At 42.1% G+C, this 13,998-nt stretch overlaps 1 protein-coding gene across 4 annotated transcripts in view; it reads right to left on the bottom strand.

The window, feature by feature from the left end:
• The window catches only part of far1 (fatty acyl CoA reductase 1), a 108,261-nt gene that overhangs the window by 6,235 nt on the left and 88,028 nt on the right, over positions 1-13,998 (bottom strand). For all 4 annotated transcript variants that reach the window (XM_080190039.1, XM_080190040.1, XM_080190037.1 and 1 more), the window contains exons 10-11: positions 7,813-7,942; positions 3,184-3,311 (exon numbers count right to left, since the gene is read on the bottom strand). In XM_080190039.1, coding sequence (XP_080046165.1) covers positions 3,184-3,311; positions 7,813-7,942 — 258 coding nt within the window. The remainder of the gene's footprint in view (positions 1-3,183; positions 3,312-7,812; positions 7,943-13,998) is intronic.

The raw sequence follows: 13,998 nt of genomic DNA on the forward strand, positions 1-13,998 counted from the left end.
GGGTGGAGAAGGGAAATGCCCAGACTGAGGGGCTGAAGTGTATATATTTTAACGCCAGGAGTGTAGTGAATAAGGTAGATGAGCTTAGGGCGTGGATTGCTGCTTGGGAATGTGATGTGGTGGCCATTACGGAGACTTGGATGTCTCAGGGACAGGACTGGGTACTTCAGGTGCCAGGATTCAGATGCTTCAGGAAGGACAGGGAGGGTGGCAGAAGAGGTGGTGGAGTGGCACTGTTGGTCAGGGACAGTGTCATGGCTGCAGAGAAGGAGGATGCCGTGGAGGGACTGAGTCTCTGTGGGTGGAAGTTAGGAACAGCAAAGGGTCGAAAACTTTGCTGGGTGTATTCTATAGGCCGCCCAATACTGACAGGGAAGTTGAGGTGCAGATAGGGAAACAGATTCTAGAGAGATGTAGTAATAACAGAGTTGTCGTGATGGGAGACTTCAATTTCCCAAACATCGACTGGAATATCCCTAGGGTAAGGGGTTTGGATGGGGAGGAGTTTGTTAGGTGTGTTCAGGAAGGTTTCCTGACACAGTACGTGGATAAGCCTACGAGGGGAGAGGCTGTACTTGACCTGGTACTGGTGAATGAACCAGGACAGGTGATGGATCTCTCGGTAGGAGAGCATCTTGGGAATGGTGATCATAATTCTATCTCCTTCACAATTGCATTGGAACGAGATAGGATCAGGCAGGCTAGGAAGGTGTTTGTCTGGAGTAGGGGGAAATACGAAGAAGTCAGGAAGTTACTTGGACAAATAAACTGGAAGGAGGCGTTCTTAGGGAAAAGTACCGAAGGAAGGTGGCAGATGTTCAAGGAATGTTTGTCTGGAGCTCTGCATGACAACGTTCTGATGAGACAAGGGGGTTTTGGTAGGTCACGGGAACCGTGGTGCACGAAAGCTGTGGTGAACCTAGTAAGGAGGAAAAGAAAGGTGTACAAAAGATTCAGGGAACTAGGCAATGTTAAGGATCTTGAGGAGTATAAGGATTGTAGAAGGGAGCTTAAAAGGGAAATTAGGAGAGCCAGAAGGGGTCATGAGAAAGCCTTGGCGGGTAAGATTAAGGAGAATCCCAAGGCCTTCTATAAATATGTGAAAAGTAAAAGGATGAGAAGAGAAGGGATAGGGCCTATAAAAGGTGAAGGGGGAAAGGTCTGTGTGGAACCAGAGGAAATGGCAGAGGTGCTTAATGAGTACTTTGCCTCAGTATTCACAGTGGAAACTGATCTGGGAGATTTTGCTACGGTTTTGCAGCAGATGGAAAAGATTGAGTATGTGGCTATTAAGGAGGAGGATGTGTTAGAACTTTTGAATTCTATCAAGATAGATAAGTCACCGGGACCAGATGGGATGTACCCCAGGATACTGTGGGAGGCAAGGGAAGTGATTGCAGAGCCCCTGGCGATGATCTTTGCGTCGTCAATGGAGATGGGAGAGGTTCCGGAAGATTACGGATGTAGTTCCTATTTTCAAGAAAGGGAACAGAGATAGCCTGGGAAATTACCGACCGGTGAGTCTGACCTCAGTGGTTGGTAAGCTGATGGAGAGGCTTCTGAGGGACAAGATTTACGAGCATTTGGAGAGGTTTGACATGATCAGAAATAGTCAGCATGGTTTTGTCAAGGGCAGGTCGTGCCTTACGAGCCTGGTTGAGTTCTTCGAAAATGTGACTGAACACATTGACGAAGGAAGTGCAGTGGACGTGGTGTACATGGACTTCAGCAAGGCGTTTGATAAGGTCCCCCATGCAAGACTTCTTGAGAAGGTGAGAGGGCATGGGATCCAAGGGCCTTTGGCCTTGTGGATCCAGAACTGGCTTGCCTGCAGAAGGCAGAGAGTGGTTGTGGATGGGTCTTTTTCGGCATGGAGGTCAGTCACCAGTGGAGTGCCCCAGGGATCTGTTCTAGGACCCTTGCTGTTTGTCATTTTCATAAATGACCTAGATGAGGAAGTGGAGGGATGGGCAAGTAAGTTCGCTGATGACACGAAGGTCGGTGATGTTGTGGATGGTCTGGAAGGATGTCAAAAGTTGCAGCAGGACATAAATAGGATGCAGGACTGGGCGGAGAAGTGGCAGATGGACTTCAACACAGATAAATGTGTAGTCGTCCATTTTGGCAGAACCAATGGGATAAACGAGTACACTATCAAGGGCAGGAGTCTTAGTAGTGTTGAGAGCAGAAGGATCTTGGGGTCCGGGTCCACAGGACTCTTAAATCGGCCTCGCAGGTGGAGGATGTGGTCAAGAAGGCGTATGGTGTATGGTGTACTGGCCTTCATTAATCGAGGGATTGAGTTTAGGAATCAGGAGGTAATGCTGCAACTTTATAAGACCCTTGTCAGGCCTCATTTGGAGTACTGCGCGCAGTTCTGGTCGCCTCACTATGGGAAGGACGTAGAGGCTATTGAAAGGGTACAGAGGAGATTTACAAGGATGTTGCCTGGACTGGGAGGCATGCCTTATGAAGTTAGGTTGAGGGAGCTGGGACTCTTTTCCCTGGACAGACGAAGGTTGAGAGGCGACCTGATAGAAGTTTATAAAATGTTGAGTGGAATAGATAGGGTGGATTCTCAGACGCTATTTCCCCGGGTTGAAATGGTCGCTACGAGAGGACACAGATTGAAGGTGCGGGGAGGCAAGTACAGAAGTGATGTTAGGGGTAAGTTTCTCACTCAGAGGGTGGTGAGTGAATGGAATCGGCTGCCGTCAGTGGTGGTGGAGGCGAACTCGCTGGGGTCTTTTAAAAGACTTCTGAATGAGTATATGGAATTTAGTGGGATTGGGGGTTATAGATAGGTCTATCGATTGGTAGGTGTTGATGTGATCGGCGCAACTCGTGGGCCGAAGGACCTGTTTGTGCTGTAGCGTTCTATGTTCTATTTATCTTGTATAAGCAATCCTAATGGTGGAGCATTTTACAGCTGATGTAAGACATGTAGAGGTAGGCTGGTGGCCAATTTAAATTCAATCCTGCACTACTAAACTGTGGCCAAGCACATGCGTGAGCACCATACAAAAGCAATTGGCCAACCAGAAGTTGACCAAGAGGTGCATTTCAGTCAAAACAAAGTGTAGGCTCCCATTTCATTTTAACAAGCACTTGAATTAGATCCTTTCCCCACAGAACAGGAGCCACAGTCTGAATTGCAAGCATTACATCACCAAGCTAACGTACTTGACCAGATGCTTCCTGGCAGCAGGCAGTCCGGATAACTCTTCATTTAGCACATATTTCTTGGTTCCCATACAGTAATTCTCCATGTATTCTGCCCAATGAAGCTGTCTCACATCAAAGTTGAACACCTTACAAAGCAAATGAAAAAATAGCTCTTATTAAAATACTGTGTGAATGGACTGAAGATACATTCAAGCAATGCAACCAGATATGGACAGCCAAGATATTTTATGAATTACCAAGTTGGAAGTTTCAGCAACTGCAGATAAAAATAATGTGCCTGGAAATCTTAATATCACAGTCTATCAGTGCTTCAACTGAAGCAGAAATTCAACAGAGATTATGTTTCACAAAAAATGTAATTACGTTTTCAATATATTTCCAGTGGCATAAGGGTCGGTAAATGGGGGGGGGGGGGCCGCACAGATTTAAAGTAATTGGCAAAAGAAAGAAGGGAGGTGGAGAATATTTTTAAAAAAACAGAACACAGTTCGTTATGATCTGAATGCACTGTTTGTAAGGGCAGTGGAAGCAGATTCAATGGCAATTGTTGAAAGGGAATGGAATACTATTTGAAGGGAAAGTTGCAGGGTTGTGGGGGAAGGGGGCGGGGGGTAAGGGAAAGGGAATAACTGGATAAGCTTTTCAAAGAGCCGGCTGCGGCATGGTGGGCTGAAGGATTTGCTTCCGTGCTGTAAGATTTCATGATTCGTATCAAGGTGAAAAGTTGGTTCTATTTTTTAAGCTGAAAATGATTATTAAGTAGGGAGCAAGCTTGAACCATAATAAAGAATGTGGCACTTGCAGCACTGCAATGCTATGCATCATCTTTTATTCTGCAAAGCATAATTTAATGCACGTACGCACAGCTGAATGCTGAGAGTTCCCAGAATGAAGAGGCTTGTGTGGCGCATTAGCAACAACATTGACAAGTTAGGACAAATTACCTACTTCTGCTGTAGACTCTTATATAATTCAATATGTTAACATATAATTCAATACATTAAACACAGCAGTGATATAATTGCTCATTATGTGTTCATGTTAAAATGTGAAACTTATGGTTTATTTTACACTCAAAATAAGCTTAGTTTCAATGATGAGTACACTTCAAAAGTAACAAATTCTGCAAGACTGAAATGAAAACAGAAAATGCTGGAAACACTAAGTCAGTCAGGTAGCATCTGTAGAGAAAAAAAAACAGCGAACACTTCAAATCAATGATCTTTCATCAGAACTGGAAAAAGATCATTGGTCTATATTTTCTGCTCCCACCAGATGCTGCCTGACCTATAGTGTGTTGCTGACATTTTCTGTTTCTACTTCATAAAATGCTTTACTGGCTGGTAAGTCAGAATGTCTCAACTTCGTGAAAGACGCTACAAGTCTTCTTTTAAAAACTGCTTTGAAATTCAAAATAAGGGGGGAGCCACTTCAGACCAAGATGAGGAGAATTTATTTTTTACTTAGAGGGTTGTGAATCTTTGGAGTTTTCTACTCAAGAGCTGTGGAAACTCAGTCACTGTATATGTTTAAAGCAGAGATTGACGGACTTCTCAATACCAATGGCATAAATGAGAATATGGGGAAAAATACATTCAAGTGGATAATCAGCCATGGTTGTACTGAATGGCAGAACAGGCCCAATTGACTGAATGGCCTACTTCTGTGTATTAATTCTCTGTTGCAAGATGGACCAAAGCTTTACATGAGCAAGAGACTGGCACAGCTTTGTGTGAACAGTCCTAATGTCCAATTATGTGCGGGTTAGATGGATTAGTCATAATACACACGCAGGGTAAAGGGAATAAGGCAGGGATGTGGGCCTGGGTAGGATGTTCTTTTGGAAAGTCAGTGCAGACTCAATGGGCTCACTTTGAACTGCAGGGATTCTATGGTAATTTATGAATGCCAGCTGGCTGTTGAAGTCTTCAGCACCAATGTTTCCCCAGAGGCTACGGAACTTCCCTAGCACTCTATTTGTTTTTAATGATTCTTTCACAAGCTACAACATATTTTTCACCTCACAGGGACAAGATACAACAACTTATATATTCATCTTTTAAATAGTAAAATATCTCAAAAGAATGTTACAAAAGGCCCAAGCAAAACTGGAAACGAAGCCACATAAGGAAATGTTTGAAGAGGAGCTTGGTTAAAGAAGTAGTCTTTTAAGTGCTTAAAGGGAAAGAGAAGTAGAGGGGGTCGGGCATTTCCAGGGACTAAAAAAAGCTGAAAGGACAGCAGCCAACGATGGGACAAAGAAAGAGGCAAATACACAAGAGGCCAAAATTGAACACACACAGGATATTATCCTTGCAACAGCTGCTTTCACAGACCAAAAGGCCCCAGAGGTTGGCCAAACTAAGGTCCAAACCACAAAGTGGGGGGGGGGGGCACTGTATGCACAGCTCTTCAACTGTTTGTAACATGAACTTGCAGTTCTGTGATAGAAACATTTCTTATGCAGCCTTGATCTCACTTACTGGGTTATACCATAGTGCTTAGCAACCAGGTGTGCTGAAGACATGTCAGCTATTGACATTGCAATTAATCATTTAACTGGTCACAAACAGCTTGCTATTCTGGTTTCTGGTGCAGAAGCATAGCAAAACTAAGCTTTTGTTTTCAAAAAGAAAGTGCTGGGTTACATGTAACAGGGAAATTCTGGAGGACATTATGACACGAGACATCTTCAGCTACACTGTGCCAGTTTCCACCTACACAGAAACAACCAGATTTATTTTAACTTCGCACTGAAATAACTTCAACACCTCATATGTTATTGGAATTACAGGGTAATAGGAGCAGGAGTTGGCCATTCAAGCTTGCTCCAACATTCATCATGATCATGGCTGATCATCCAATTCGGTAACATGTTCCCACTTTTTCCCTATCCTTTTAGCCTCAAGAGCTTTCTTGAAAACAAACAATGTTTTGACCTCAACTGCTCGCTGTGGTAGAGAATTCCACAGGCTAACCGCTCAGGGTAAAGAAATTTCTCCTCGCCTCATTCCTAAATGGTTTAACCCATATCCTCAGACTGTGACCCCTGGTTCTGGATTCCCTGCCACCAGGAACATCCTTCCTGCATCTACCCTGACACGGCCTGTTAGCACTGTATAAGTTTCTGTGACACTCCCCTCCCCCCCTTCTTTATTCTTCTAAACTCCAGCAAATATATTCCTAACCAACTCAATCACTCTTCATAAGGCAGTCTTGCCATTCCAGGAATCAGTCTGGTAAACCTTCACTGCACTCCCTCCATAGCAAGAGCAGCTTTTTTCAGATAAGGAGACCAAGACTGCAAACAACATTCCAGATGCATTCTCACCAAGGCCCTGTGTAACTGCAGCAAGATATCCTTGTTCCTGTATTCAAAGCTTTTCGCTATGAAAGCCAACATATCATTTGCCCTTACTCTGATACCACAGAGGTGAATTAAATCAAAGTCAGAGATTAAAGACTGGTAGAAAACATCTCCACCTATCATACACAACTTGAAACCTAAATATACCCCAATAAAATAAATTTGAATAAAGCCCTTGACTTTTAATGAGAAAATTTCTTTAGAATATTAATTCAGGCATGCTGAAAGCAGCAAAATAACTTTAATATTGCTTGATTCACAAGTCACAAACCACATTTTTAATGTGGAAAATGAAATTTCTTCAAAAAAATTCTGATTGAAAGATGTTTTGACAATGCTCGCGGAAGAGCTCCAGATTCAAGTCTAGTGTAAGTGCTTTTCTACTTAGCAGTCAAAATTCTTGGCTGCCAAAGTTCTTGCTGAAAGAATGGACTGGCATTAACGTAGCATCTTTCACTATGTCAGCTCAAGCAATACAACACCAATAAGCACCTTTGGAGTCTAGTCACTGTTGTAATATGGGAGACTGAATTTATGCACACCAAATGAGTACCACAAATGAGATAAAATATTTTCCATTCAGTGATTCATGCTGGCTGGGGTATAACTATTGATCAGATTATCAGGGAGAATTCTCACGCTCTGAAATCGCACCATGGAATCTTTTACATCCGCATATTGAAAGATTGGCTTTGGTCCAACATTTGGGCCAAAAGACATCAATGCTGCCTCAGCATTGCACTGAAATGCCAGTCGAGATTATTACATGCTTAAGTTTCCGAAGTGCAACTCGAACCCACTAGACGACTGAATCAGAGGTAGATGTACTACCACTTATCTAGTTGTGGCACTAGTTTCAAAGCATTTCCTCATAGCGCGTAGCAACAGGGGAAAACCAACCGATTCACCATGGTATTTACAGTCTTGCTCGGCGTCGATAGGGCTGGAAATGGGACAATGATTTAATATTTTAAGGTTGTAGCTGTAAAGTGGGGTGGGTGGGGAAGGAGAGTAGACAGCTGGGCTGGGGGTCCAAAATGGATCACACCCACGATTCCACATCTTGAGAAAAATATAGTCTGTGTGGTGATGGGATGGGTGGGGCTGAGGGGGGCAGGAATGGAGGTTGCAACACTACACTGAATCATCTGCAATTACCTGACACTCCAAAATAATAAATCCTATATCTGGTATATACAATAACAAATTCAAGGTTGAAAAAAGATAAATGGTTATAGCCCACATGAAGTAAGATCTACCTTCTTGTCATCTGGGCTCATTTGACACATAAGCATGTTTATGTTATCAGTGTTCCACACCCACGAATGGCTTGTGAAGTATTCAACCAGCATCATTGATCTGTGTAGCCGATTAATGATTTTCATCATCCTAAGCATTAAGAAAGTCAAGTTAATCAATGCAACCAAAAAACGATCATTGTGCACCTTTTAGCATTAAAAAACTGGCACGTAAAACAAGCAGCACATCAAACCGAATACAATCCACACTGTAAACAAAAGCTAGTTTCTGACAAAAATTACAATATAACCATTTCAGTTAAAAAGGTTAAATTCCCATTGCTTTAAAGGAAAATAATCTGGTGACACCAGCAATGGACCATGGGTAAGGTCACTGGAGAAATGGACAGCATAGAGGGGACACGGTGGCATAGTGGTATTGTCGCTGGACTAGCAATCCAGAGACCAAGAGTAATATTCTTGGGAGCCGGGATCAAATCTCACCACAGCAGATGGTGAAATTTGAATTCAATAAAAATATGGAATTAAAAGAAGTCTAATGATGGCCTCAAAACCATTGTGGATTGTTGTAAAAACTCATCCGGTTCACTAATGTCCTTTAGGGAAGGAAATCTGCTGTCCTTATGTGGTCTGACCTACATGTGACTCCAGACCCACATCGATGTGGCTGATTCTTAACTGCCCTCAGGGATGGGCAATAAATGCTGGCCTTGTAAGTGATACCCACATCCCAAGAATGAATTAAAAAGAGTTCTGTTCTCAAAGAATTGGTTTAAAAACTCTTTAACCTCGAAAGAATTTCACTTATTCGCTTAACATCAATCAGTAGCCACGAGCAAAAGCAGAAATGTAACAAGCACGCATCAACAATAGGGTTATTATCAGTTTCAGTGTTGCTCATCACCAAGACAAAATGTGCAAGTTTCAGCACTGGAGTTTAAATGCAGAAGAACAACCAGAGAGTTTTCAGGGGACAGAATTCCATGAATCTGATACTTTGCAGACAAAACAGAAGCAGAAAATGTGGTTATACAAAGCAAATCCCATCACCACATGAAATAAAGAAAGCTGTAAGCCCTTTGCCAGTGATCCGTCATCAAATTTATTCTTTTCCCTGTTTGCAAACAACTTCATGTTGGGCAAGTATTCCAACTTTCAGAAGTCACAACAAACTCTGCAATTTAACAGAACATTCCAATCCCAATAATGTGATTAAGTAGAATCTGAATGAGGCAAATTACAATGCAGTGCATGAAACATGAACAAACTCAAACTTCCAAAACAGGCAGCAAGCCCAGTTGCAGGTTTAATGTTTGAATTTCGATCAGATTAGTGTCAGATATATTTACTGATCAGCATTTGCAATCACTTTACGAACATGCGTCAGATTCTGAGTTTTTGCATTATTTGGGATTCCAGTATTGTGCAAGTCAAATTGGACATTACTTTTGTGAACAGGATAGAGAAAATGGCTGTGCTTAACAACGAAAATCTGCTTCCCAATACCGCATCACTAAATTGGAGAATTCAGTTAGAGAATATAATGGACCAATGTTGATCATTCACCCATTTCAAACTAACATTGTTGTAAAGCAAAGTAGCTGAACCCAAGCCTTCTTTTACACTTTTCACTTCAGAAGATAATTGACCAGGTAAAGCCATTTGCCCCACTTTAGCTCCTTCAACCAGAATGACCCAAGCTGCAATGTCAAATCGTCTCTTATGCAATTGCAGAGATTTTGTTTCCTGCTACTCTAAATCCTTGGGTCCATTTCTGATCTCGATCATGTCAAGAAAATTTTGACATCAATTTGCCTGCTACTAGCTTGAACCAGTCTCCATTCATCTTATTCTTGCAACTTAAATGCATTTCCCAATTCCCTTTTCCATATAATTTACTATCTTGCAAACCTCCAAAATTAGGTCTCCAGACATCTCCTTTCAATTTGACAAGCCCAAGTTTTCTCAAAGGATTTCTTCACAAGCTATACCTCTGACCAGGGATCAGCCTTGTGCCCCTTCTCTTCACTTGCCCCAGCACTTTTCTGTCTCTCATTTTAGATTTCTAACATTGGAAAGTTTCCTTCTTATTGCCAGCATCATGAATGCTCATGAAAAGTCCCAGAAGACACTTATGCACCATCAAGGCGCAGATAATGAGAAGCGCAGTTCTTCCTTAGTACTACGTACTTTCTGTGAACATTACACATAATCACTTAAGAGTCTACACCTCAAAGACAGGCCGTCAAAGCCAACTGGGCCATGTCGGTATTCATGCTCCACACAAGCTTTCTCCTATCCCTCTTTATTCTAGAAACTCTCAACATTGCAGTTTTCATAGTGCGCATCATCTATAAATGATGGATACATGATGGAGCAGGCGCAGCCTGCCTTTGAAGCCCATTTCTGGGGGGCATAAAAGGAGTGAGAACAATGCATGGAAGGATCTTTCATAAAAGATACTCAACACTAAACTTGCAGCAAAGATTAAGTGCTGAGCTTCTGGCCAAGTCTCAAAATACTGCATCCTCCAAGCCACTCACCATCCTGACTTGGAAATATATATCTGTTCCTTTGCAGTCACTGGGTCAAAATCCCATCCTAGGTGACATTGTGGTTCAACCCAAAGCACATGGACTGCACTTTTCAAAAGCAGTGCCCCACCACCTTCTCAAGGGCAATTGGGATAGGCAATAAATGCTGACCAGCCAGTGATGCCCATCTCCCACAAATGAATAAAAATGGCTCCCAGTGCATTAAGAGGTGGATCTATTTTGGTATGCTCATTGTTATTGACCCAAAATCAACAGTGAACATTCCAGACATGAGTACTTGACTCAACTGTGTTGTATCTCTGCCAGTGACCTTTCATTAGGCAAAGTTCCTATTAATCAAATTATTTCCTCCCATCCTGCCCCCAGATCCTTCAGTTCCCTTCATTCTCATGCATGCATTAAGCACCCCTTTAAAAACATGATTGCTGTCTGCTTTAACCACAGAATGATTACAGAACAAATGGCAGCCATTGAGCTGGTTGCTTTCACTCTGGCTATATATAAGAACAACTCAGCTAGTTCCACTCTCCCAGCTTTCCCTGCAAACCATTTCTCTTCTGATAATTGACAATAATCTTTCCCTCAATGTCAACAAAAGGAAGGAGATGTCATCAACTTCAGGAAGCGTAGTGGAAGACATGCCCCTGTCTACATCAATAAGGACAAAGTGGAAATGGTGGAGAGCTTTAAGTTTCTAGGTGCCCAGATCAACCTGTCCTGGTTCTCCCCAGGCTGACATTATAGTTAAGAAAGCCTACCAACTCTTCTACTTTCTCAGGAGGCTAAGGAAATTTGGTATTGCCACTACGATTCTCACCAATTTTTACAGATGCACCATAGAAAATATTCTTTCTGGTTGTCTAACAGCTTGGTATGGCTTCTGCTCTGTCCAAGACTGCAAGAAACTACAAAGGGTTGTGAACGAAGCCCAGTCCATCACGCAAACCAGCCTCCCATCCACTGACTCGGTCTTCACTTCCTACTATCTCGGAAAGGCAGCGGCAAAATCAAGGACCCCACACACCTCGGACATACTCTCTTCCACCTCCTTCTGTCAGGAAAAATATACAAAACTCTGAGGTCACATACCAACCTGCTTCTTCATTTGATAATATAATGGCTGACCTGTTTATGGCCTCAGCTTCACTTTCCTGTTTTTCTCCATATCATTTCATTCAAGAAGTGGTTACTGGCCCCATATGGTAATATGTTAACTGCCCCTAGCTTTGATAAGATAATAACCTTATTTTTAAGCCTTTTGAAAATTATACCACATCCACTGGCTCCCCCTTATCCATGTTACTTATTACTTCCGCAAAGAACTCTAATAAATTAGTAAAACATGATTTTCTTTTCATCTTCACTGCATGATTGCATTAAGATTTTCTTAGTGCTCTAAAATTCTGAAGATCTTCACTTGGAGAGGCAAGGTTTGATCAGGAATAGTCAGTATGGCTTTGTCAGAGGAAGGTCATGGATGTGGTATAATTTTCAAAAGGCTTACAAATAAGGTTATTATCTTATCAAAGCTAGGGGCAGTTAACATATTAAGATAATAACCTGATAATAACAAAGCCTGATCAAACCTTGCCTCTCCAAGTGGAGATCTTCAGAATTTTAGAGCACTAAGAAAATCTTAATGCAATCATGCAGTGAAGATGAAAAGAAAATCATGTTTTACTAATTTATTAGAGTTCTTTGCAGAAGTAATAAGTAACATGGATAAGGGGGAGCCAGTGGATGTGGTATAATTTTCAAAAGGCTTAAAATTAAGGTTATTATCTTATCAAAGCTAGGGGCAGTTAACATATTACCATATGGGGCCAGTAACCACCAATTAAAGGATATGGAGAAAAAACAGGAAAGTGAAGCTGAGGCCATAGTCAAGTCATCCATTATGTTATCAAATGGAGAATCAGACACGAGGGGCAGAATGGCCCAATTTGTATGTACATTTGTATATGGGCTGCCTGTGAATTGGTAACCCTAGACTACACTGATCAGGAGGAAGAACGAGTGGGGAGGGAGTGAGGACAGGGAAGGAAAGTCCACATATTTGCGGAGTGGGATTTGAACCCACATACTAACTTGAAGACAAGAGTGGTACCCACTGAAAAACGCTGCAGTGCCAATATTGCTTGGAATTTTACACAGTAAGAACTAGCTAATACTCTTTGTGCCTATTATTTGAGTGTTACTTGGAAATCAATGTGGGCATAATTTAGAAGATTGAATCTTGTCTGAATGCATTTCTTCAGCATATATCATTGCAAGATCAGTGCAAAGAGGTGTAAAAACATTTCCACCAACGTTTTCTTTAGAATAAAGGGTGAATGAAGAGTGACTAAAGACCTTCAAAATCTTTAAAATAGGCTGGATACAGACAATGTTTCCTCTTGTGGACGAAAGCATAACGAGAGGCAATCAATATAGAACAGTCACTAAGAAATCCAATAGGAAATTAAGATGAAATTTCTTTGTGCGGAGAGTGATGAGAATGTGCAACTCACTCCCACATGCAGTGGCTGAGATAGTACAGATGAAACCAGACAAGCACTGAGGGAGAGAAGACATTGTAGAGTATTTCAGCTTCCCATATGACCACTGATTTTTCTGTTTACAGCAATCAAGCAACATAAAATATTACTTAAACATGAAGACATCTGCACTACTTCACAGTAAATAAGGTGTAACTGACACCACAAATCTTATCCCCATCCCCTCCACGCCCAACTTAAAGTCAATATATTGTTGGCAGTAGACAGCAATCATGAGTCTCAAAGTAAGAGCACCCTCCAAGTTAGAATTATAGAATGCTGCAGTGCAGGAGGCCATCATTTGCCCCATCAAGTCTGCACTGAAAACAATCCCACCCCAGGTCCTATTCCCACAACCCCACATAATTAACCTGCTAACCCCTCTAATCTACATATCCCAGGACATTAAAGGCCATTTTAGCCTGACCAATCAACCTAATCTGCACATCTTTGGACTGTGGGAGGAAACCAGTGCACCCGGGGAGAATATGCAAACTCCACACAGGCATTGATCCAAGCCGGGGAATTGAACCCAGGTCCCTGGAGTGAGAGGCAGCAGTGCTAACCACGCTGCCAGCGTGCCTCTGTGATGACGAAGCTAAAATCAGGACAAAGGACAGCCACTGAAAAAATGCAGGAGGCTAAAAAAAGAGCATCTTAATCAACAGTCTGCCAGCATTTTTCTTCATAAACGGCTCCTCCAACCCTAGACAAAACTGCGAAAGTTGAATTGTGAACTGGTTAACAGCATCTGCTGTCTATATGAGAAAGCTGGAACAAACAGTTCCCCTTATTGTTGGCTACACGGGGTCTTTATGAAACAAACTGAGGTGACATTAATCCATGTGCACAGGTCTACAAAACAGTCCTGAGTTTTGCACTAACATTCAATAATGACTGCAGGAGTGGTTTGCTGAACAAAACACAACACTAGTTGCTCTCAGGAACAAGACTAATTAGATTAGAGCAAAGATTTGCTTACAATGCAGCTGACTGTGTTATGCCTGACGTAGGAGTACTGAGCATGTTGATAGCAAGGCCTGAAATGAGTTCAATTCTGCTGCAGTAACATCACTTCTCTTGATTCATACAAC

This window comes from Carcharhinus amblyrhynchos, chromosome 6, assembly GCF_965287045.1.
Source record: "Carcharhinus amblyrhynchos chromosome 6, sCarAmb.v2.hapA, whole genome shotgun sequence".
In the NCBI taxonomy this organism is placed as follows: domain Eukaryota; kingdom Metazoa; phylum Chordata; class Chondrichthyes; order Carcharhiniformes; family Carcharhinidae; genus Carcharhinus; species Carcharhinus amblyrhynchos.